Here is a 26852-nt window from a genome sequence, read left to right on the forward strand (position 1 = left end):
GAGAACTTGCACTAGTGTGCAGCAGCCATTGCTTTATCTCCAACCTTTAGTATAATATATTGCACATGTCATAGAATAATGAGAGCAGTGTCAGGGAATTAAAAAGGCATACAGAATGGTAAATTTTAATGATAGATATCATATGTGTGTGTGTGTGTGTGTGTATGTATGTATGTGTATATATATATATATATATATATATATATTTATATATATATTTATTCAGTACTTCTATCTATCTAAAATTAAACTTACCATTCTGTGTGCCTTTTTACTTCCCTGGCACTGCTCTCATTATTCTATGCCATGTGCAATATTGTTCATTTCTGTGATTATTCTAATAGGACACAACAACAGATGCAGTTCAGGCTGTATCATAGAACACTCTTGTGCCTGGAGTACATGAACACAGAAATCTCTTGCTACCTTTCTCACGTGTTACAGTAACAATACAATCCTCTTCTATGCTGATAACAGCCCGAATGACAGACAGAACAGGAGGAGTCAGAGCTCTACACCAGTGTCGTTTTAGACAAGAAGGTATATAACAGTCTGCTGCACAGTGTGTGAAATATTGATACTCAGTGCTCTGTGGATTTAAAATGTGCCATAGCCAAGACAGCTCCTGCTAGGTTGATCCCTTTGGATGATGAATCAAGAAGCTCAAAGTGGGACTGTGCCAGGACAAGATCAGGATTACCATAAACCTCATCAAAGCTTGTAAAAATTCCTGAACACCTGCAGGTAAAGGTGAGAGATGAAATACTACTCTTATTATTGTACTTTTCAGTAAAACTACTGAAGGGGATTGTTCTAGTGTTTTTTTTCTAGACAATTGCCCTTCAAATGTCTTGTCTCTCATGTATAGTCTATGACCAAATATTAGATGATTGATAGAAATACACATTTTTTACTACAGTAAACCAAAAACTTTAATCTCTTCAACAATATCAAGAAATGTGTTGATTGCACTTAGCATAATGTTTAAAAATCTGTTTCTGTGTTTTGTGATAGCTTGATGCTTATATATATATATATATATATATATATATATATATATTATAATACTGCTCCAAAATGATCCACAAATACTTACTAAAATACTGTCATTATTTTATAATGTTTAATTTGTTTTCTCAGCAAGTTGTACAATTATTTCTTTATTTTCACCTTATGATATGATAACAATCAAGAACTATTGCCTTAGGAGTTTATTTTATCAATGCAGGATGAGACATGCCAAAGGCAATAAGGGGAACATTCCCACTGAAACATTTCCTCTAGTTGAGAATGGTTATTTATTTATTCCCACATATCTGTACCATCTCTCTGGTTTAAAATGGAACAGAAAAGGGAAAGGAAGTTGGATTCCCATTAGTTTCTTTGCAATAAATAAGTATATGTCAGATCTCGGTAATGATTGTAGAATACAAGGTTATTTTAGCTAAATTAGCAATTTATGTTTATTTACTTACCTAAAATGTATTTTTTTTATTTTACTTATTAAAATGCAACTTTAAGGAATATTTGTCTCTATTATTATAACAGTTGGTGGAACTAAAACAAAAATTACATTTTTTACACTATATAATAATGTATAATGGCAGCATGTATAATGGCAGAGTTCTAACATATATGTTAAAAAGACCTTACTGAATAAAGTCCCCAAAGATAAGAACATCTCAGAAGACTCCATCTGTAATGGAAGTATCACTTTTAGAAGTGTCACTTTTGGATTAATTGTGGCTCTAAGAAATAGCTAATTTAATCTTATTTAAATAAGCAGTTCATGGAGCATTAAAAGGAGTAGTCAGATTTAATATTTACTAGGTTATAGCATTGATCATTTTGGTTTCATACTATATATTACAGCAATATGCACAATACCTTTTCTCATTTAAACAAGAATGCAGTCATGAAAATTTGGAGACATTAAAAGAATATTAAAGCATCATTATTAATTAAAATATAAATTCTAACATCCCTACAACTGTTGAAGCGTGAACTAAAAAACAACTATGACAATCAACTAAAATGCATAAGAAAATAAAACTGTGCTCTTTCATTTGCAACAATGTACTTTTTTTCACTTTTTAGTTTAGATTTTTTAAAATAAGGCAACAAGTTGTCATTATTAACCATTTTTTTGTTTTTTTATATATTAAAAGTGGCATGAAAGTCAAATTATATTTTACGTTTGCATTAGCTTCTCTGCAGCATAATGAAAGGTTGAAAAGATGTAAGGCAATATGTTATTCTAACAATAACCTCTTATGTTTATGTGTATTTGAGAGTTTTATGCATTTTAGTTCCCAGCTGTAAGAATTAGTTCTTGTCCCCCATTCTCTAGCATTTTATATGAGTAGCAAATGAAGGTGCTGCACAAATGAAACATTAAAAATGCCTATACTCCAAGGTCTTATGTAAATAACTTTACAAGGGTAAAAAAAACAATAATATATGGTCCCTTTTACAAATGTATGGGGTTTACTTTGATGAAAAAATCCTGCAAAATGTATTTTATCCTTAGATTAGCACAGGACCTCAGGTGTAGTGTTGCTGTTTAGATTAGGGTCATTTATGCAATCAGTCAGAACAAGTTGGGCTATACCTAAACAATGCCAATATATAGATTGATGTGTATACATATATATATATATATATATATATATATATAAGGATATTCAAGAAATCATGTTTGGTGTTGGCACCTTGGTGTTCTATGGGATTCATGCATTGCATGGTGAATGCCCCACCAGGAGCCTATAAAAGGCAGAAGCAAGCCCTCTTCCTGGGATATGAAACGTCAGTGAGGCTCGATGTTGTGTTGGGACTGGGTAGATGATAATGGCATTCTGTATGAAATTGGGAGCTTAGAATTCACTTAAGGCAGGCGTGTCACTCTGAACTGTTACAGGTCTTTACTGGTGAACTGCAATGCTGAGTATTTCTGTACTGCACATTTCTTTTATTGCTTGGTGTATTGGTATTTGTGTTAGGTCTAGCAGTGACCTGCTTTTAACTGCACATACATCAGAACATATGAAGTTACTTCCAATAACAGTGTATACATTTGTGAACAGGAATTTGATTTCACATAGTTCTCCGTTTTATTAGTCAACCTAATGTTCCTTTGACATTTGATGTCTTCCTTTGACATTTTGATGCATCTGCCTTCTGTATTGTTTATCCCAAGACCATAAAAGAGCATACTTTCTTCCCCATTGACATCCATGGTGTGCAGATTTAGATCCTGTCTACACCAGAACATTGACAGGTGTTTTTCTGAACAGCTCTAAAGGTAAATGTACAGATGTTCAAGCAACACTACTCATTAAGGGTACTTTGCAGTGCCAGTCTATAAATATTTTTTCCATGATATTTTTGTAAACATTTAACAACGCAAGTTCAGCAACTTACAGAGCAAATAACATGTGTAGGTATATTTACACTAAATTGGTTCTACCAATTGATTTAAAAATATCAACGTTTACTTTCCTTAACCTAGCAGGAAAATTTTGTCTTGGTATAAGGTAATGAGGCTGCAATTTAGGGTAATGAAACATTATCGCAAGCCCATGGCTTTCTTTAAAAAGGTATTTATCAGGTGAACGGGTGCACTCAATGCTCAAATTTGAAAATTATATTCTTAAGTGGAAACTATTGGCCATATTTATTAAAGCTCTTCAAGGCTGGATAAAATACAATTCATGAGAGAACCTAGGTGATCTTATGAACCTGAAATGGATTTCTTAAAAGTTATTTGCTATTTGTTAGCAAATGTTTTCAATCCTAGACCAGATCCATTCCAGGTTTGCTGGATCATCCAGGTTCACTGATGAAAATATATCTTCTCCAGCCTTGGAGCCTTTCATGTCTTTTGTTTTACACATACACACTTTTATAATATGAAGGATTCACAGACTACAATGGTTTAACTAAAGAGAGAGAGGACATGTAATCATCTCTTTTTAGGCAATGCTGCAATCTTAGATGGAGTTGTACAGTAAGAAGGTGAGAGGGGAAAATGAATCATTCACTTAAAAGAGCTAATGGAACCTTAATAATAAAATACCAACTGAACTAGATTTATTCTCTCTTGAGAAAAGGACATTAGGAGTGTAGGGAAGATAGAACACTTGGAACTGGAACTTTAATTAACTGCATCTTTCAGTTAGTGAAAAGAGAATTTATTTATATTTTTTTTAAAAGCCAGCAGTTAAAAAAAGAGGGTGAGAGATCAAGGGGTAAACAAGGTTAACCATACACCTGGCGATAAGCTTCAAAAATCTAAAATTTACTAAAGCTGTAAAACTTATTCTTAGCCTTTGCAAAATAGTTTTTCAATAGTTGTATGAGTACACCACTCTGACGGTATTGTTTGAAAATGATGTGCTTCTTCAAAGAGCTGAGATTTATATGTGTATCACAGCTCTTATACTCAAATTTCTATACAGGGAAAAATAAATGATTTCTGATTGCTATAGACTACTACAATTTGCACATCACTCTGTGTTTTTAAATAAACCCACCAAAGTCTTCCAGCTTTACATTATTTTTTAAATCTATGGTCCTTATCGAAAAGCTAGGCTGGCCACATTGGATAACCTTTTGGCAGTCCATCACCTTGAGAACAGTTACATTCGTTAGTAGGACAGACTACATTAAATCTGTTGGATTTCCCTGAGTTTTCTCAATGTAGATTGAACCAGAAGGGTTTATTTGCAGATAAATATAATGCACACTGATTATTTAATACATATTATGTTTGGGTCTATATCCCAAACCTGTGCCAGGCACCACTTGTTTTTAAGAACCTTGACTGATAAAGAGTATTTTTTTTACTTGTATTTATTTAGAGCTGACATATTACGCAACGCTTTACAAAGTCATTTCACTAACTGTTCCTCAGAGGGTCTCCCAATCTAACGTTTCTACCATAATAATATGTTCCTACAATCTAAGGACAATGGCCCTGATTTAAAAAAGCTCTCCAAGGCTGAAGAGGATACACTTTTAACAGCAAGTCCAGCAAATCTGGAAAGGGTTTATTTAAAGTAATTTGCTACTTGCTAGCAAATGTTTTGAATCCTGGACCAGATCCATTCCAGGTTTGCTGGATCACTCAACTTCAATGTTGAAAATGTATCCTCTCCAGCCTTGGAGAGCTTTAATATATCAGGCCCAATTTTTGAAGGAAAGCCAATTAACCGAACTGCATAATTTTGGGAATATGTAGAAGGAAACCGGGGTGCCCAGAGAAAACCCATGCAAACACGGGGAGAACATACAAATTCCATACAGATAATATCCTGGCCAAGAACTGAACTTGGGACCTAGCACTACAAAGGCCAGAGTGCTAAACACTGAGCCACCATGCTGCTGCAAAATCAGTTCTATTTACTTTTTATATCATTGTTACACAGAATAGAAGCAATGGATTCCAAATTTTAATGAAGTAGCTAGTCACAAAGTGTGATATGGTGGTAGTGGCAATTTTGTTGGGGTTTAAGGCAATAGACCCTATTAAAATCACATATCAGGGGGATATAAGGAACAACTGAATATTAGAGGAAGGGATTTTATGGATTGAGTGATAGTGAAATATGTAATATACACTGAAAGCTATAAAGGGGAAATAACAGCTCAGCTAGTGATGAAAAATATGAATGAAACCAAGTATTTAGGAAACAACCATGGGAATTCTAGGAAAGGATTTCATGCCACTTTCCAGGGATGGTAATGATTGCTGATGAATTACAAAAAAAATATAGAGGTGCTTATGATATAAATGACTCAAATCTATAATTAGCTCTTTTATGAATTTATCATTCATAATGGTGTTCAACGTAAGTATAAATCTATCATCTTGCATAAATATAGCATCAGATTTTATTTTAGATTAGCTGTGTTACTGTTTTGTTGCAACGTTATGGCATGATAGCTTGAGGCACTATTTAGCTATTAATGAGAGGAGAGGTTCATTTGAAGTAATCATTCAAAGCCAATTAGGAAAAAGCCTATAATCTTGATATCAACATTTTTTCAAGGAGAAAGCACATTTTTCTAGTGTGTTTATATATTAATCTTAAAACTGCTGGGTGCTCTTGAGGAGATGAGCAACATATGATGTTAAAAAGTGGGAGATGAAAGATAGTAGAACCCTTAGTGTAGCATTTTAAATATAAAATGCTTTTAAAAACAGTTACAATGGAATGTCTCACATCTGCTGGTATCTGGTAACCATATTCATAGTTTTCCTAACTTAAAGTGGGAACTTTTCTTTTTTATGAACTTCAGAAGGGGACAGCTCAATTCTGGTTTTCCCCGAGGGACATCAGGATGGTAACACAATAGGAAAATATATAATCATATTGCAGGTAGAAATCGTTTTCAAAAAGAAAAAGATGCTGCTTGGAATCTTATCAGTAAGTGGCTTTTACTTAGGACAGTAAGCTGCTGCTGATCTTCTATTTGTACTTCTACCAGCATGTGGTTGTTCCTGCAAAGTATAGGCACCAGCTGGCTTCACTTGCTGGTTTATATAGCACCCACAATACTAATCCCCACACAGCCTGCCAAGCAATGTTTTTTGCATACTCCTCTTCATATCAATTCCCTGTCTGATCCCATAGTTTTTGTGAGATCCCTACATTCTAAATGGAATTCCTGTGTTTCACCAGCCCCCAGAATTCCCCAAGAGAGTTAAGGGATAGTCATACATACCAAAAACAGTTACACAGCACAGAATAGTCAGTGTTGAAAAATAAAACATTTCTAGGCACAATGGCCATCAAGATAAACCTTAAAGCTTTCCAAATTCCTACTCATAATTGTATGGATGCATAGTTGAGTTTTTTTCATAGTTTTGCCCAGTTTTGTTATTTATCAGAGTAGGCATTTTATAGTTTCAGTAAATCAATCTACTACATCCATCATAATGTAACATTACATTAACTGAAAGTCCACCAAGATTATAAAGCCTTCAAATTATTTATTTGTATAGTCTTCAAACTCTAACACTTGACTTGAAACATGGTCTATTATTTATGGCCTTCAGTTTTTATTTTGAAATCAAAATAAAGTTGTTTATGTCAACTTTCTTGAAAAAAAAAAGTTCTGGAAGAAATGATTAGATGAAGAACACAGGTTCTTCATATTTGGAGGAAATGTATTCAGTAATCATTTGAAATGACACATGTTAACCCCCCTTCGTTAATTTTCGTCAAAACTGTGTTTGTACAACACTGTTAATCTGAAGAGACCACATGTCACTCAATGCATTAATAGTGTTTATTTAATTTTAAAGGGCTCATCTAGATAGGCATTTTTTATGCAGGTCCCCAGTCTACTATCTATTTCAGTAGAGCAGGGTGGATGAAAGTTCACAGGCTGCATTCGATCAGCTGTAAACTGTATTTCTTTGGACAGAACAGGCACGGCTGAGATATAGGGCCTGATTTATTAAAGCTCTTCAAGGTTGGAGAGAATACACTTTCATCAGTGAAGCTGGAATGGATTCCTTCGAAGTAATTTGCTATTTGCTAGCAAATGTTTTGAATCATGGACCAGATCCATTCCAGGTTTGCTTGACTACCCGGCTTCACTGATGAAAGTGTATCATCTCTAGTTTAATAAATCAGGACCATAAACTGCAGGCATATCCTTTTTAGTACTGTACTTTTCTATTTGAACACCTACATTTTGGTTGTGCTGCATTTGCCCATCTACATGAGCCCATAACTGTTTTTGGAAAGCCATAGACTTAGATTGACATTAGCTATATGTTTTAGGTTTGAGGCCCTGGTCAGCACCAGTCCTCACCAGACACCAGTCCCCCAATCCAACGCAGTCTTCACCTGTAGTAAGTCCCCGCTCAGGTTCGGGAGACTGCTTGCGTCTCCCAGCACTCGGTTGGCCCAAGGACTTATTGTGCAAGGGATGGTGTCTGGGAATGGGCTGGCAGCAAGCCAGGAGCCCACATATAGCAGTACCAAGATTCCAACAGAGCTAAGTCCAGAATACAGAGCAGAGGTCATACAAAAATTATCCGTCCACCAAACAAAGTACACAAGGACAAGCAGAGTCAAGGTCACAGGAAAAAACTGGCAATGTCAGAAACAGGCAAGGTCAGCAACAGTAAATCAAATGATAAATCTCCAGCACAGATTAGCCCAGCTAAACGCTACAACAGGCACTGATGAATGAAAGCAGAGAGGCTTTAAAGTCCCAGCAGCCAATAGCAGTGCAGGACTGAACCAGGAGCTGATCAGCCTCTAGAATCCCCTTCAGCTGTGCACAGCCTAACAATGGATGCTGGGGATGCCATAAATCCTACAGGCTTCACATGAAGAGGGAAGCAGGGGTTGATGCTATCCCAGTCCTTCTAGGTGCCGCAATTGATATTGCTGGACAGAACGGACAGTGTTAATTACCACGATGATGCACAGCATGGAGTAGCCGGAAAGATGAGCATTTCCTAAAATTTAAGGCAGAAAATTGTAATTTTACAGTTTGAGACAGTCATTCTCAACCAGGGTTTCGTGGAACCCTTAGGTTCCTCCAGATGTTGCATGGGGTCCCTTGAGTTTTGGCTGACTGACCTTCCATCAGTGAATGAGGTGTAAGGGGGGTAATTCTTTCCATTGATCAGCATTGTAAGTTATATTTTTTGCATTAACCTCCTATGGTTTTAGCAGGGGTTTTCAAAATTAGTTAAAGTGTACATAAGAGGTAAAGGAAAGGCTGGTTTGAACTGATGTACAAATTTGATATCTGCAAATTACCCTGTTCCTATAGCCTAAATTTAAAATGTAGGCATGCTATATATACCTAAATGAATACCCTTTATGGTGCCTATGGCTCTGCTCCAGTGCAGAAAAAAATGTTTTGTTGAAATCCGCACTAAAACCAATACTTTCAGAAGTTTCCATCTTATGGTTCTCTGCAGCTCCCACTTGTTTTGCCCCTGACCTGAATATTGCTAGTATTACAGGAGGAAACAATGAGAGATGCAGAGGACCACAAAGATAGACAGTTCCATAAGTGTCTATTGGTATGCTAAGATTTCTTAAAATCACAGCAGAATTTATCATTGTGGACAACAGAAAGACTAATAACCTCCAGACTTTTTTTTAGATACGTCTACATTAAAAAATTGTGACTATAGCAATAGAGTTGATTTAAGTAATTTGATGTCTAGACATTTGTTTGACACTAAAAAAACATTAAGCTGATCAAATGTCTAATGGATAAGTTATAGCAATTCACACAGTTATGCAAATGTTTTAACAGCCCTTGGCAAATACTTTGCATAGCCGAATGGTCATATTAAGGGTTTATTAGTGTGGTTATGATGAGAATCTGTGTCTAATAGGATACTCTCAGATGTTTAGGCCAGTTCTTTACTTCCTTAACTGCCAGAAATATATGATACAGACATGTCAAGTGCTTGTGGTTTACTTTACTGTCAGCTTGCTCCCGCCTTTAGGTTCTATGGGCAATTATATACAGGAATTTGTGCTTTGCTTGTGGTAATTATTTGTGAAACATTTTAATGGCCAATGACTTGGCATGCAGTGCTTGAATTTTAAATTACATTTTTTTGAATTGTGCCTGCTCTCTGACATGCCAGTTTTAAGTTTTTAGTTTAGATATTTCTTGTTTGAATGCTTGAAGTAACCATAAATATGTCATACATCAAATTATAGCATAATTCCAGCCTTCCTTTTCATGTTTGTTGTACCTAAGAAGTACACTGCAAAATGTATACTTGAATATAAACTTATTCAAATAAACAGTTACCTACATTTAGCCGAAAAAAAAAAACATAATAAATAGTTTGACACGAGTATAAACCTAGGGCACAAAATTGTTACAAAAAGTTTGTTTAATAGCTCTACGCTGGCTATCCAGAGACAAATTCAATCCTAGGACATGCTACAATATGTCACATATGTAAGTATAAACTGATATTTCTAATGGCATTCTGAGGGCAAAAAAATCTTTTTTTTTTTTTTCAAGTATATGAAGTACATTTTCTATAATTACTCTGGAAAAAAAAGCTGTGTGCTTTATAGTATGTGAGTGTGCCTATGCCTACACCCTTATAGTTGTATATTTGCAGAGCTAGATCTAAGGCACTGCTGCCTCTGACTGCTAAATAAGAGAAAACACAACCGGGCTGTAGCTCATTCTCCTAATCTGATTGTGTGCTGACTTTTCTAGTCCTGGGGGAATAGTTTAGCCTCCCTTTTATGTGGTGCTCGGCTTAGCCTTCCTTTTATGGGGTGCTGGGCTTAGCCTCCCTTTTATGGGATGCTAGGCTTAGCCTAATTTCTTTGAGGTGCCGGGCTTAACATCCTTTCTTTGAGGTGCAGGGATTTGCATCCTTCCATAGCCTTTTCTTGGTACTGTTGGGCATGCATGAGAGACTCCTGCTATTTGAAGCTGAAATCTACAAATTACACCATCACTGCAGTGGTAAAATGCTGACCTAGGTCTAGGGGAACATGAAGACCATGCTTACTTACCTTATTTCGTGCTGCAGTCATGGCTCCTCTTCCATCAAATCTCCACTTTATAATGCAGGACTACTGATATTTGGTACAGCATTGTAGAGGGTGATATCAGTACTTGCTCCTGCAACATAGAGTGGCTTATGGAAGAGAATTTGGGGAACCAGTTGCACAAAAGAATAGTTGCTCACATATAAAACGGGGACTCTCCTCAAGGAACTTCCCAGTATGAAGTATTATCAGCTCACTTTGGAGGATAGTAGAGTGAGTGAACATGCTATATGGTAATTTTAGTGGATATATTAGAAACACACTGCTTTAGTAAAATCTAATAAAAAGAAAAAAAAAATAAAATAAAAAAATATATGTGGTTAAGTTTCTGTGATTGTTGACGATTAGGTCCATGTAATAAAGGTAATTAATTTACAATTACCCTATCTTCCTTTTTTAAGGGATGTATCGCTAAGAAAATCTTACAATTTTTGATGTAATAGCTAAAAATCAATGTTAATTAATAGCGGTTTGTAGCAGCAATTGATCGCCTGTCTTATATGGCCCCTCTGGCCCCTTTTAAACCAAGATGTCATCACTGGTATATATGAAATATTTCACTCAGATGTAAAGCCTTCTCATGTATAGTAATTAGGTGGCTGTTTAATGATTTATTGTTCTGCATTTTATACATTTGTCAGACAGATAAATGCTCTATCTTAAGAGTATATGGGGTATGAAGCTGCTGGGGTTGTCCCGCCTGAGGAACCAAAATGGGCAGAAACTGTCGCTGATACAGGACATGGGTTGTTGGTACACCTGGTACAGAAGATAGTTATAGGAAGGTCACAACCATTCCATTTGTAAGCCTCTTTCCTGTCACAATCTTCTAATTCTTCTTTCCAAAGAGGTGGTTGTGTTGAGCTTGTTCTGGATAGGTTATTTAACCAGTGAGGGCACCCATACTGCTTCATTCAAGGGTAATGTAATATTGTTCTGCCAAGTATTCAACTGTGACATGCTAAATCTGATATATAGCAAGTATGCCAAATGCCTAGCATCTCAAATCAGATAAAAGTTCTTCTTGATCCTATCTCTGTACATCTCAACCAGAAGATGGCAGAATAATGAGAGTAGCAGATAAAGTCATGTGACCACTCTTAGTGGGCAAAGGTGGGTATGAATTGGGTTATGCCTGAGATTCCTATTTTTTGTTTTTGGCAATGACACCTCATACTGATTGCAGGACATCTCTTTCATAGACACATGGCTGCAGCCTTAAAGTGTTTCTGATTAGTAATATCTTGATGGTAGGACAGAGAAGCTCCTCTGCACCGCATAGTCAAAACGTGTTCTTTTTCTGGTGGTCTGCTGACTCACCCCTGTCCAGGCAGTGTAGCCCAACATTGTTTTCTCTCTACTGAATGGCTCATGCTATTTCTAGAGACACAGGCAGCAAACAGTCACTGCTAGGGGCTATAGTAATTCATGGCAAACTGGACCACTATTTATTCACCAAATTACTGACATATATGAGTTACAAACATTATGTGGCTGAGCAATGACTTCAATCTCTAAACCAATGAACTCCTATAGTTTGTATATTTAAAAAATCACAGGGACTTTTCCCAGCCCATGACAATTAAATTTGAAACACCTGGGTGCATTTTCCGCTTTTTGTTTGGAAATATATTTAATTGATTCTTCAAATCAAACAGTGGAATGATTCAGAGAAATTCAATTAAATATATTTTCACTGGCTATTATGTAAAACATTAGGCAGCACACAATAAAAGAAGGACAAAATACTATTAGCTGTGAAATGTCAATGTTCATTGTGTTTTTCATCTTTAAAACTATTCTACAGAAAGCAGATTGACTGATGTACTGTATGTGTTTAAAGTGATTAGCTCAATATATTCATAAACATTTTTTGGTCATAATTAAACTGACATTTGTTCAGGTGATGCAGTTCATGAATTTTATAAAAAAGACTGGAACAAATTATGATTAGCTTGTTAAAACACATGAAAAAATTATGGATGAAAGCTTTATCGAGGCAAGAGTTCAGAGGGTAGTACTGCCAAGCAAATGGTGACCTATTGCAGTAACGTTGTTGAAATAATTACATTTTCAGCTGCTGATAAAAGGTCCGTTCTGTTACCAGTACCCAAATGTCATAAAAATTTTGTTGTGAACTGTTCATAAAAACCCTTTAAATGATGATGTAGTAATTAGCATACGTGGCATTAAAGTGCATTCAATCCCTAATGATATGCCCTTATTTGCTCCCCATGTCTGTTAAACATACAACTAATAAAAGTGTTTTGCTATTTCCGCTTAAAAGGTGGAAAAAAGTAATGAACAAGAATGTGCGCTAAATAAGTAATGTTCAAGATGGCACACAGAGAAAGTAATGGACAATATAGTGTAAGGAGTAAAAAACACACAGGATAGCCAACTAATAGTATGGTAAACAAAGTTTACATTTTAAATTAATTCAATATTGTCTGTAGGTTTGTCATCATGCCCCGTGGTTGATCTGCTATTCGGGTGTCCAAAAAAAAAAAAACAGGGGATCCAATTTTGCAGAGTTTTGAGACAGAGTTGTATCAGGCGGGCTGACCTTATAAGTTCTCTTACCACTGCTCCTTGGGACTCCTGGGAAAGTGGAGGATGACAGTCCTAAGCCTCTGCAGCCTTCTATGTTTTCCTTGCTGGCTGTGCTGCTGAGTTTGTTGAGAATTATGTGATTTGGACAGCGCTTTCGGCAGCACAACCTGCAAGGAAAGGATTTTACTGCAGACCAGACAATTTTTCAAAGCTGCTGGGAGACCCAAAGTACAAAAAAAACAGAATAAACTATGCACCTAATCCTAGTGAGTGCCTCAGTAAAAGATAACATTGGGCATAGGGTGTCCTGGATCATGTAGGCTATAGACAGTTGCCCAGTTTACCCCCATATTCAGATCCTGCCACCAATTTAGATTACCTTCAATATACCTTGATCATCAGCAGGATGCTCATCATTTGAAAACCGATTGCTGCAGAATGGGTATTCTTGACCAAAGGGTTTCATCTGCCACTGCAAGTCCATTCTTTTTGTTTAACCAGCATTTTAGAGACAGATCCATACTATCGTCACTATTGCACCCCAAAAAGACTCTTTAATAGATAACTGGAATTCTTTGGTAAGCCTTTCCTAAAGCTGTCAAGCTTTTGGTAATTATGGAATGAAGAAAACCCTATTGTGTTGCTGTGTTGCTTATTTAAAAAAACTCATCACGAGAAAATAGACAATAATGTATTCAGCTTCATTTGTCTTCAAGGGACATTGTAAATCTTCAGCTATTTAAAGTGAAATGGCAACTTATTTTGTATGAAATAGGAAGGGTTAGAATCACTGCTATTTTTTTTTAGTGATGCCTGTGTCCCTGGTGAACAGATATCTTATTACTGCCTGTCCTAGTGACAGTGCTCTCTTGCTGTGGTAATGAGGACAAATCTCTCAACCTTTTAGCAGAATGGGTGTTAAAACTTCGTTCAATCTTGTATTGCTGTCCACATTCCTGTAGAGGCTTTTCCACGCTGCCAGTGTCAACGGGCACGTTATTAGAACAGAGCCTGATAGAGGTCCTAACCTTTTCTAAACCAACTCTGCTTTACACTTTTTCATTAATAAAGCATAAAAAGTTATTTGAAGACTTGGCCTTACTCCAGCCGTAACTATTTTTTCTATTTGTTTTAGATAGGCTTAGAAGGAGTAAATGCTTTAGCCAAGTTTTCATTACTGTCTGACCCTGTTAGGAAGATTTCACTACCCTTCCTGTAGATATGACCGCAGAACAAGAAATAATGGAAATAGCTATTATTGGGACGGGAAGACACAGGCAATCATGCTAACCTAAGTCCTATAGAAGACAATTGTTTTAAGAAATATTTTAAACTCCATGTATGAATAGTGTTAGATACAAATAGAATTAAAAATGAACAGAATTTCTTGATATTAGCAGAAATCAATTGTAAACACCAATATGGAAAACATTTATGCTAATGTATAAAACCTATAATTTATTTATGTGCCTTAAATAATGAATGCATAAACAGTTTATGAAAACCAAAACCACATTAAATCCCAACATTAAATTACATCATCTGTTACCTCCTAGGGTCAAAGACCTTCCAAAATACCATAAACAACACTTAATTTGTATCCAATACATAATCATGATTTCTGTTCTGATTATAGAGGGTTGAGACCCCTTTCACAGATCTGACCTGTTTCCCCAGGAGGCAAATACTGACTATGTGTACAAAAACGCAATCATTATTTAACAAAAAATTCTCATATTAATGTAAAAGCTGGGGGAGATGCAGCAAGAGCACACGACCACCTTGTATATAGTATATCATAGAGGTGAAATAAACATATATACACAATTATACGCAATTTAATGTGATAATGGGTAGAAGACATTGGAGTTAGTAATATGTATATGGATGTAATCATGTGCTTTAAATGTAGGTTGAAATTAAAGAAGGAAAGGGTGGATAACCATTGCACAGATTGAGGGAAGGAGTTTTAAAGGAGTGGATTAGAAAAAGAGAATTCTTGTATGCAGGAATAAGATGAAGTGACCAGAGAGGATGAGAGGTCAATATTAGTAACTTTATTTTGCATACAAGTGCTGTATTTTACATGGTATTTCAATGGATGGTGAGGAAAACGGCTTCTCAGCATGTGCTCTGTTTATTTCTTACCCAGTAGTTTTCTAATGGAGGGCTCATTCCAGGAGCTCATATACTGGTACAATTCATCATACATTTTAAATTTACTGTATCAGTCAGAGGAAGGCAATGCGGATTTATACTGCACAACCGATGTTAATGTGCAGACTTGTAGCTCTGCAGAAAAACGTGGCTATAGTTAAGAAAGTCAGCAATGAATGGTAGACACGTTTATACAATACAATCATTTAAATCCAGGCAGAGAAATTTAAAAAGCGCTGGGACTTTTGCCAATTTGATTGTCAGGGTGATCACCAGAGCAGAAAATGCCAAGTCTGCCTAATTCAGAAATGTAACATGGCTATGTAAAAATAGATTACTTTTTCAGCAACGCAGCATATTGACATTGTTACCAATGATATTATTTTGTAGAAAACACCTAATATTTATCACGTTTATTAAGTCCTAATGTGGGAAAAGTAAAGTAAATAGATTGTTAGTGTTTGTGCCTAATTGTGCCTAGTAAACCATGTAGAAAGAGTAGAAATTAGTTTGACTTTCAGAAGAGATTACTTCTTGTAAAGTTTTACTTCAAATTTACCCAAATAATCTGCTTTTGATAACTGTAGCAGAACACATATACCAGATGGAAGTCGTAAATTGCCGCATGTCACCATTGGTGTCCTACAGTGATGAACAATAAGGAAACTATATACTAGAAAAGCAGATGTGATCTATTTGTATTCTTTTCCGATTTATCAATCTCCTGATTTGCCTTCGTTTTTACCCTATTTTTGCATGTGTATAGTGCTACTGAAATAGTTATTGGTAGTTATTCACAATCAATTGAGCTACCTGTGTGGTTATAAATACTGGGCATAATACTTGGGTATATACCCACCAATAGATATACCATTATCTGGATAACTTTTAACCTGTACAGAGAGAGTGTGATTGAAGTGTTGCTATTTACCCTTTGGGAATATTTTTTAAACACTTATCTGTGCAAATGTTGCAACATTTGCACAAGAGATACAAATAACACCCTTTGGAATGTTTTTTTTTTGTGCGAAAGGGTAAAAAGGATATTTTTGACTTTTACGCTTCTGATATTACATAACAAATATTGCTTAATTCACGCAGAACATTTATTTGAGCACTTCTGTGAATTGTTTAGAAATATACTTCATAATATCTAGAGATAACAGAAGGGTATGATCCCATTTTTTTTTAATCAGTAATCTTTAGCAATGAAAATTCCCTGTAATTGTAAGACTTATCATATTAGGTATCAGGATCATATTAGGAATATCAGGTAACAGGGTCTACAGAGCAATGAGTTGTATTAGATGGGGACAACAGGGATCATGTAAAATCAAAACATCAGTAAACAGTGCATGTAATTTCTCCAGAACCTAAACAATGTTAGGCAGGCTGATTAAGCCATCTATTTGATTGCTTCATGGAACTGACCATACACAAAGTCTTTATTACTTATTTCAAGCCACAAAGGTAATCATTACTGAAAGTACAATTGAAAACCTTGATCAGTTTGTTGATCATACAAGCATTTGATGATTTTCGGGACCTCTATATCAATTCCTGAAAAATCCAATTGTGGAGCATGCAATCATACACTTTTATCACTCAATTATTAAAGATAACATAGTAATCAGTTTGCATTCAATAGTTTACAAAGATACAATACAAAAGAGTCAACCGTGAATTGATTGTGGTCTATGGTAGTCCTCTTGTTATTAATTTGAATAAAGAGTCAACAATAATTAATATTTATTTTGAATAAGTGAATTTATTTAAAAAGCAATCATCATAAATCATGTATGGTGAGTTTAATTGTAATAGTCCCTAAAATGACAGCTATGATGCCATCCTACAACTAAGAGAGAATTCTAACTCTTCCTCCTCCAATAATTCCTGCATATTATTCATTCATATCCTGATGAATAATGCATACCGTGTGCATCAACAGGGTGATCTAGCAAACCTGTAATAAACCTGTAATATTTGTATTTGTAAATGTTTTCAATCCTGGACCAGATCCATTCCAAATTTGCAGAATACCCAAGGTTCACCCATGATAGTCAACCTTCTCCAGTCTTCAAGAGGCCTATAGTGTAAACTGACATTCCATTAGATGGGACACCTAAAAAGTAAGTTCAATCATGACAATATTTCCATATTTTTTATGCACATGTATTATTGACTCTATTATTAGTGGATTGGAAAGCAAGGCTGTATGTGGTAAAAGTAATATGTAAATCAGTCTGCATATAGTGCTTACACAGGGATAGCTGATAGGTGAGACAACACCTATCAGCTGGTCTGAAACCTGTAAATGCAAATAAAGTACCCAAGGATGGGCAAATTGAGTTTATTTTTGTGATACTCCATTATAGACCTGTGTACTGCAAGAAGAAACATGAAGAGAAAATAGGAAAATGATCTCCTCCCCATGAATACATAAAACATAATTTGTTATTTAATGGTCAAGGTAATCATGCATGTGTGTACTTGACTGTTTTCTAAGCCAGTTTCATGATATCTTTTTAATTTTTTCTAGTTTATGTTTCAATATTTCCTGTAGTTTTTTTATTACTGAAGGAACTTCAATATATTATTTTTGTTTTTAATATTTTCTAGTGATGTTAGCATCTTTCAATTGACACACCATGGAAATTTCATGTTTGAGAAAAGCTCCCATTTATTTCTAGAAAGGATATTTGAGGGGCAGCACTACAAGTATAGGACTATGTACCCAGCTATATTTATGACAGCCTGTGTTTCCCGAGTGTATCTCTTCTGTACAAGGAAGGCACAGGTAGGTTGACGCAAGTGTCAGTGAAGGGCATAGTGTGAAATCAAAAAGAGATGAACCAAGTCATGGTGAGTAGCATACATTTTGTGCCTACCTATTCTAAGCACCTTTTCTACCTTAATTACTGTCATAAGTAATTAAGAAGTACTAGTAACCATCAAGGTGAGCCAGACCCTAAGATTGTTAGCCGTGTAGTAATCAGCAGCTTTGCCTAGTTGGCTAGTTCCATGATTTCCCTGTAAAGCATTATCTTTTCAATGCACTGTGCACACTGACCCCTTCTCACTTCTATTATGTTCTAAAAAAAAACAAAAAAAAAAATAGTTTGATGTAATTTTTTGTAGCTAAAGGTAGACGCTACAGAATGTACAGTGTGTAGCTGTCATAAAGTAAGACAATTCTGTCACTAGATTACAGTCATTAACTGAAGAAGGTATATCTCATGGGTATTGTTAACTTTTAAAAAATATTTAAATAGGCAAACATCAGATCATCATTCATATAGTTCCTTCAGATAAGGGTGATATATGTGGACATAAGCACAAATAAATATAGCCCTTCAATAATCTGTTCAATAAAGAAATCATTAGATGTTACATTGTTAAATAGGTTGAAAAAAGGCATAAGTCCATCAAGTTCAACCACTAAGGAAATAAATACACTACAAACCAGAATATCCCAGATAAAACCCCATAGACATAGTTGCTCTAGATGAAGGCAATATTAATCATTTAACACATGGTTTAATTATGTACTGGAAGCCTTGATATAATTTTGAACTGCTGAAAAATTATATATACACCCTTGGCCTCAGAAGATTATATTGTCTGATGGTCTCTGAGATCAATTTGGTAAAATCTTTAACTACACATCTAAGCCAAATTCTTAAATTTGAGAAACATTTGTGGGTTTCCTTGCACAAACTACCCATTTTCATTTTAAAATGATACAGAACTTATTGTTGACTAATTGAGCCTGATTTATTAAAGCTCTCCAAGCAGAGGATAAACTTTCATCACTTTCAAACTGGGTGACTGTGAGGTGCAAAAGTCAGTAGGCATTAAAGCGACCATTTACCAATTTCACCAACATTTCTACCACTATGCTTCACACTTGGTACAAGGTTCTTCTCCTAAGTTGCTACCTTCAGTTTTTTCTACTAACTTTGTAACTTTCAATTAACTTCTCTACCTTATCTGTGGCCAAACAATTCATTTTTAGTTCATCAGTTCACAGCACATGTTTCCAAAAGGTTAGGACTTTTTAATAGCAGTAGTCTTGCTTTAATTTTTTTCTGGACAGCAAATGCTTTTTCTGGCATACCTCCCATATAGTGTAAATTAGTGCAATATTCCCTAAATTGTAGTTGCATGCATTTTAAAAATGTTTGCAACTGTTTACCTACAAACCACACAGTATTATTTTGGGGTTCTTGAAGACTTTTGTATTTGGCCAGGGCCACACAGTTTAACAAATTAGCAAACATTGGAGTTATTCATTTTAAATAGTTTGGCAATCATTTTAAAACAAACTTCTTCCAGAATGCCCTGGAAAACTCTTTTAATCTTGGCATGATGATACCACACATATCTATAGCAAACAGCACAGCATACACTCAGAAGTTAAATGAGACAGGCTTTGCCAACACTCTAAGTAGGCTCTTAATATTTTTACCTAATTTCATGAATTATAAATGCTGGTAAATGGAGGGAAAAACTGACTGTTCCATTGTTCTACAAAGAAGTGATCCAGTAGAAAAGGACATGTCTTGCTTTAATCTTTGTAGCAATCCTGTTGCTATTAGATTCCAGGAGCCCACCAGCAAGAGACTGATTGATGAGGATCACTATTATGCATGGCCTTTAGTCTCTTCTTGGCTAAAAGTACAGATCCCAATGTTTGGATTGTGTCTAGTATCCTCAGGTCTCCATATGGATACATGGAGACCCAAAGATCTGAGGGTCTGAGTTCTTAAAGCTCTCTAGGAGTGGAGACGATACACTAGGATGTAGGACCTGGGTGATCCAGCAAACTTGAAATGGATTTATGAAAAATAATTTGCTATTAGTTGATAAATGTTTTCAATCATGGACCAGATCCATTTCTGGTTTACTGTGTCACAGAGCTTCACTGATGAAAGTGTATCCTTTCCAGTCTTGGAGAGCTTTAATAAATTAGGTCCAATGAAGCACAAACAGTTCAGTAATGTCCTTCAAGGTATGATTTGTTCCCCACAATTTTTCCAACATATTTTTTAAACAGAAAACAAAACTACCGTATATAGTTGACCTAGCACACAAGTTAGATCAACTTAACAGGAGCAGGTGCTGAAAACTGCATCCTCATGTATATTAGATAAGGTTAAATACTAAGCATTACATCCAGTATACAACAAAAGAAATTCTACTATGTAGTCTCTTTCCTACTCCTGACTCCATCAATAAATATGTGGAATATTGTGTGGAATCATCATTAAAATTATAGCTTGGCAAGTTGCTGTATCTCAAACTGCTTCAATCAGCAGCTGTACTAAGCATTGCAGCTAACAAAAAAAAAACAACTTTTCTAGGAACAAAATCAATAGTAAGTGACTAGATCTTGCAAGTGTGAATATATCTTGTATGACACATTCGTTTTTTTAAGATGTAAATCCAAAGACAACAAAGAGAATTTTTAAATCTCCATTTAACTGTCCGCCAGTAACTGTATATAATATCTCCATATCATAGTTTAACCATAATAATCTTTGTAAATGATATGCACTGCTGGGATAAATAAACCTTTATGAAACAAAATGCCATTCCATCACAGATAATAAAGCCTTTTGCCTTACTTTTGATGTTTTCTAGCTTCCAATGCAATATGTTTACTACCTCTGCAATAAAATTTGTTTGTACAAGAAGATCATATTTTTTGTTGCTATAGAAAGAGGTAAGTAAATGATCAACAAGAAATGGCAAAACATAAATTACAGATAAACTTCAGTTGGTTCAAATAGCCGTGACGTCTTTTTAAATAGGATGTGAAAAAGGATACAGTGCATTATCTACAATTTCTCTAGGATTACCACAAACTAAAAAATGAGCTCCTGTAGGTTTTTTATAATTGGGATATGCACTACTATGCTTCATTATTCTAATTCAAGCATGAAGACTGATTTCCATATGCAGCAATGAAACTATGCAGATTTTTTTTGGAGAGAAAAAACTTCCAGATAAAAAGCATTCATTAATATGTAAAAGCTAACTTTTATATGGGAAATATCTATAGATAAGCTATTTGCTTGAACTAATTAGAACATGTTCAGGAGAGATTAGGATTTATACTAATACATTTACCACACAGTAGTTAACTTGTTGAAATTAAATTCAATAATAAATATACAGATTGAATAAATATTCATATATATATTAGAAATCAATCTTTTTTGTACTTAAGACATTGGTCCTACTCTTAATTTTAAATGCAAGTCTCTAAAAAATCCTGCCAATGTTATAGTTGTTAGACTCACCAGGAGAATTTCCTCAGTGGCAACACAGTCAGCAACAGAAACTTTTTTAGAAGAGGATGTCACTAAAGCCCTGATCTTGTTCCCCTATGTGTCCACAAACCCAATGAAGCCACCAGCACACTGAGAACAACTGTGGAGCCTCTATGATTAAGGTATTTTCCCCTGTTAAAGCAGAGAGGTCCAGGGTAAAATGTTATAGCATATTTGTTTTGGAACAATTTGCATCTTTGCAAATCAATTTTTTTGGACAGTTTTCAGATTCAAATGTTATTTTGTTAAGGTATTTGATCCCACTTTCTCTCTAGATTTTAAATCTGAACAAGAAGAAGTTGGGTGTGTGTGTGTACTGTATATACTTTGGTAAAAACTGGGATTTGTTGTCTTCCAAATGCAATTAGAAAAGGAATCCTGGTTTATACTTGGGTCACACCAGTAGATGGTGCTGTGTCCTCATGTAACGTGTAACAATCTCTTGACATTGGAGACTAGAGCAATTTAACATTAAAGAGTTTGTTATGCCCTCTAACATGAGAACACGTCACCCTGGTTGCCAAAAAGATTGCAATAGATCATTTAAGAGCAACCCATTATACCCAACTGAAAAAATACAAAATACTTAAATTTGCAAAAAGTTGTGAGGGGTGTGTGTGTGTACAGACTATGTTTTTTTTTTTACAAATAATGCACTGTTGATGTATTTGTTCACATCAATTTTACTGGTTTTTCTATTGATTACTTTGAATGTTAGCAGTGACAGCTCTATTCTGTGCCCTAGGTCTATTTGTTTATTAGAAGGTTACCTGTATTATTAGGTAAAATAATAACCTTGCTTAATTTTTGAAAAAGGTGATGTTAAAGTACATACTGTAAGTTTGAAAAACATTTTTACTGGAGTTAGGCTTTAAAATCAAGTTTATAAGGCAGCAAGTAGTTGGTAAGGTAGCATGGTGGTTTAGAGGTTAGCACTCTGGCCTTTGCAGCGCTAGGTCCCAGGTTGGAATCTCGCCCAGGACACTGTCTGCACGTTTGCAGGTTCTCCCTGTGTTTGCATGGGTTTCCTCCCACTTCCCAAAAAAACATGCAGTTAGGTTAATTGGCTTCCCCCCAAAATAGACTGTATTATTGACATATGACTATGGTAGGGACATTAGATTGTGAGCCCCTTTGTGGGACAGCTAGTGACATGTCTATGTACCTTGTACAGCGCTGCATAATATGATGGCGCTATATAAATCCTGTGTAATAACAATGATATTGTATTAAACTTAGAACTTCTTTGTGGTGTCTGACCATTTGCAAGATTTAATAACAATTTAGCAAATATGAATCATAAATTACATTTTCTATAGAGTAAAAAACAATATAATTTTCACTAATGTAAATAATGGATTCCTGCTGAAATAATGTTCTTGTAGGTTAGAAAAACATTTTCTTTATAAGGTTTTTTAAGGTTTTTTATGTTATGACTTGTTTTTAAAGTTAATGTGTTAATAACTTTGACAAACTTTATATGTTTTAGCATTTATCACAGCTGGGCACACACCCACGTATATAGTTTCCTGGATCCCATGTTAGTTTGACAGCCAACGTACTGATTTGTCCAGTATAGCTGATGTGAGCATTAATTTCCTTACTGATCAGCAGAAACAGGTGCTGCAGCATCAATGCCTATTAAAATATAGGCACAATCAATTTGTAGCTAGCTGCAGCTGTCAGAAGCAGCTATCTGCAATGAATTTAAATATTTTTACATACAAGTATGCAAATGCAAAAAGTATACGTTTATTTTTGAATAAAATGCTTTTTTATTTCACCCTTGATTAACCCATACCTGTCCCAAACAAACCATAATAAATCCATCTTTCTCCCACTTGTATATTTATATAAGTCCACTGTTGCACATTATTTTTTTTCAAATGCCTTAAGTTAATTTGTAAACAACTGCCTTGATTTTACCAGTTATATTACTTTGGTATCACGATAAACAGGATAAAATTTACACTAATATGTGTTTTCTGTACTTGTTGAAAATGGTATCATAAGAGAAAAAAAGGAATGTCGCAACCACATGCAGCTACAATATAATAAAATTAGGGTTTTAAATATGATTTAAGGAATACATTCTTAACAGTGACCCTCACACAAAAACATGTAACAAAAAAAAATTGTCTGGGGTTGCACATTATGCCTCTTTTATTCTAAAATTCAGTTAAGAGTTATAGATAATCTTTCCTTTTCTGTATGTTATTAAAAGTTATATTACATGTAAAGAAAAAAGTTTTAAAGATGCTGGTCCTTGATCTGTTTAGACTTTTTACTGTTATTATTTTTTTTACAATGTATAAAAGAGTTAGAGAGGAGATAGCACAGCAGTATCTTCTTGTCATTAGTATTTTTCCTAGCTTAAGACCTCAGACTGCGCAGTCCCATAAGAGATGACTCAATGGGTATGAGTCATCTGCTTCTGTGTGTGAACAACAGGCTTTATAGCAAACTGAAATCCTGGAATCTCTTATTCAGTGACAGCTTACTTTGAATAAATTTCTTGTGCCTTTTCCTCTTTGACCATACTTTAATATGTACTATTTCATGTCTACAATCAGTTGTTTTTTTTGCTTCTAACTGTAATACATTATTATATACTACGGTAACATCATAAGATATAATGTGCAACATGGTTATACATTTCTTTGAAAGTAATTAAAGGTAAGTAGGCACTGGCAGTGCTTAAAACTCTTACTGTATCTGATCAAGCATGTTTATAAGCAGGAATGCAATTTCACTTCAACTAGGGTTCTGTGGGACTCTAAGGTTCCTTAAGAGGATGCTAGCGGTTTTGAGCTGTGGATGATTGCCCTTCCATTTTTGGTGTCTCTATAGCTCTTGAGCAAACACCACTTTTCAGAGCTGGGATTATGACACCAAGGATCATTTTATCTGTCTGTAGGGTGGAATTCAGACCACTACTGTAAGGGGGAATTTTTTTCAGCTTACCACTATGGAATAGTACTGTTCACTATTAGCCAACATGCAGTGTATAATAATAGGTGAGAATCATGTGTGATACAAAGAGTTGTCTAATTGCCTGTGTGATAATTACTAAATGAATAAATACATATGTGCACGGCAAGTTTTGCTCATCTTGTTTATTGTGTGTGTTGGAAACTACTGAAATACATTGGGCCTGATTTATTAAAACTCACCAAGGCTGGTGGGAATATTAATATTATTATTATTATTAATAATAATAAACAGGATTTTTTATAACGCCAACATATAATGCAGTGCTGTACATTAATACACTTTATTCAGTTAAGCTGGGTGCTTCAGCAAACCTGGAATGGATTTCTTCAAAGTTTTTTGCTAGCAAATGTTTTTAATCTATGACCAGATCCATTTGAGGTTTGCTGGATCACCCAAATTCACTAATGAAAGTGTATCCTTTCCAGCCTTGGGGAGCTTTAAAAAATCAGGCCCAATGAATTAAAATGCAACTTCTGATCACTATTAAAAAAAAAGAATTACAAACTTATATTATTACAAGGTCATTTGGTATAATGTACCAGCAGTGAATCAAGTTCATATGTTTTTTTTTTTTTTTTAGACAATATAATCTCGACTCTTCTGACAATGGGATCAAAGCACAAAATTGGAAATTAAGTGTGTGAAGAAAGCGCTTTTGCATTCTTGTAACAATGAACATCTCCCTGCAGCAACGTATACTGGATATTAATATAAGCAACTTCGATGGCAATAACACTGTGCCAACAAGCAAGACAAAGTTATCTTCATGCGATCAAGTAGTAATAGCAGCAGAAGTGTTTTTGACTCTTGGTATTTTAAGCCTCCTTGAAAACATCCTTGTGATTTTTGCCATAATCAAGAACAAGAATTTGCATTCCCCTATGTATTTCTTTGTATGTAGCTTAGCAGTAGCTGATATGCTGGTCAGTGTGTCCAATGCATGGGAAACAATCACAATAAACCTTATAAATAATAAACATTTAGTCATGGAAGATGCCTTTGTACGCCATATTGATAATGTTTTCGATTCCATGATCTGCATATCAGTGGTGGCTTCTATGTGCAGCTTGCTTGCCATAGCTATAGATCGTTACATCACCATTTTCTATGCTTTACGATACCACAATATTATGACTGTGAAGAGGGCTGGAGCCATTATTGCTTGTATATGGACATTCTGCACTGGGTGTGGGATTATCTTTATTCTTTACTATGAATCAACATATGTAATAATATGCCTCATAAGCATGTTCTTCACCATGCTGTTCCTCATGGTATCGTTATATATCCATATGTTCTTGCTGGCACGTACACATGTCAAGAGGATAGCTGCTCTACCAGGCTACAATTCAGTCCACCAGAGGACAAGTATGAAAGGAGCCATTACTCTAACCATATTGATTGGAATTTTTATTGTCTGCTGGGCACCATTCTTTCTCCATCTCATTCTGATGATTTCATGTCCACAAAACCTTTACTGTGTCTGTTTTATGTCCCATTTTAATATGTATCTCATATTAATTATGTGCAATTCTGTCATTGATCCTCTGATATATGCTTTCCGCAGCCAGGAAATGCGAAAGACATTCAAAGAAATCATTTGTTGCTGCAATATGAGAATCACTTGTGAATTGCCTAGTAAATATTAATAAAAATCTTTGTAAAGTCATGCTGTTCAGGTATTTTGCATCATTCTCCTATTTTCAAAATATTGTATTATAGTAGTGTTACATGTGTGCAATCAGTTGGAAAAATGTTACAAAGATTTACCCAAAATAAAACTAGTTGTGAAAGTCATTGAAAAGTCATGTTTAAAGGCCTTGTATGAAAAAAAAATGTATATATAAAAAAAATGTAAATATTTTAAAATAAAAGCTTTTATATATTACTCATGGCAGTTGTAAAATATTTTTTTTTTTTGTAAAACAAAGGTAAAATATCAATTAAAAACATCCATTAAAAGTAGCCACTAACTGTGAATCACTGCAATGTCCCATGGAAATAGTCACCACAATTGATAGAGGGGCCAGGAAGACCTGTGGCAACCCGTGGAAGTCAAATTACAGTAGGTAAAAGTCACTTTAAAACTTCTAGGTTAATTTGATTTGGAAATTTTTTTTTTTTAGCCCATTGGTATTTTAATCAAAAATAGATGGTCCATGCAAAATAGAAATTTTCCTTTACACGAGACAATCATTTAATTCATTCATACATTGGCCCTTATTATTATATATATTTTTTAAAG

General features: G+C 35.0%; 1 protein-coding gene across 2 annotated transcripts; it reads left to right on the top strand.

The window, feature by feature from the left end:
* The first annotated feature begins 473 nt into the window (after positions 1-473).
* On the top strand, positions 474-26495 carry MC5R (melanocortin 5 receptor). 2 transcript variants are annotated; one of them, XM_072411492.1, is made up of 2 exons: positions 474-750; positions 25188-26495. In XM_072411492.1, exon 2 carries the CDS (start codon positions 25279-25281, stop codon positions 26254-26256), a length of 978 nt encoding a protein of 325 aa, XP_072267593.1. In that variant the 5' UTR covers positions 474-750; positions 25188-25278; the 3' UTR covers positions 26257-26495. The 2 variants fall into 2 exon arrangements, with proteins under 2 accessions (XP_072267593.1, XP_072267594.1); XM_072411493.1 differs by having other exon boundaries at positions 474-744.
* Positions 26496-26852: the final 357 nt, after the last annotated feature.

The sequence above is a fragment of the Pyxicephalus adspersus genome, chromosome 5 (assembly GCF_032062135.1).
Source record: "Pyxicephalus adspersus chromosome 5, UCB_Pads_2.0, whole genome shotgun sequence".
In the NCBI taxonomy this organism is placed as follows: Eukaryota; Metazoa; Chordata; class Amphibia; order Anura; family Pyxicephalidae; genus Pyxicephalus; species Pyxicephalus adspersus.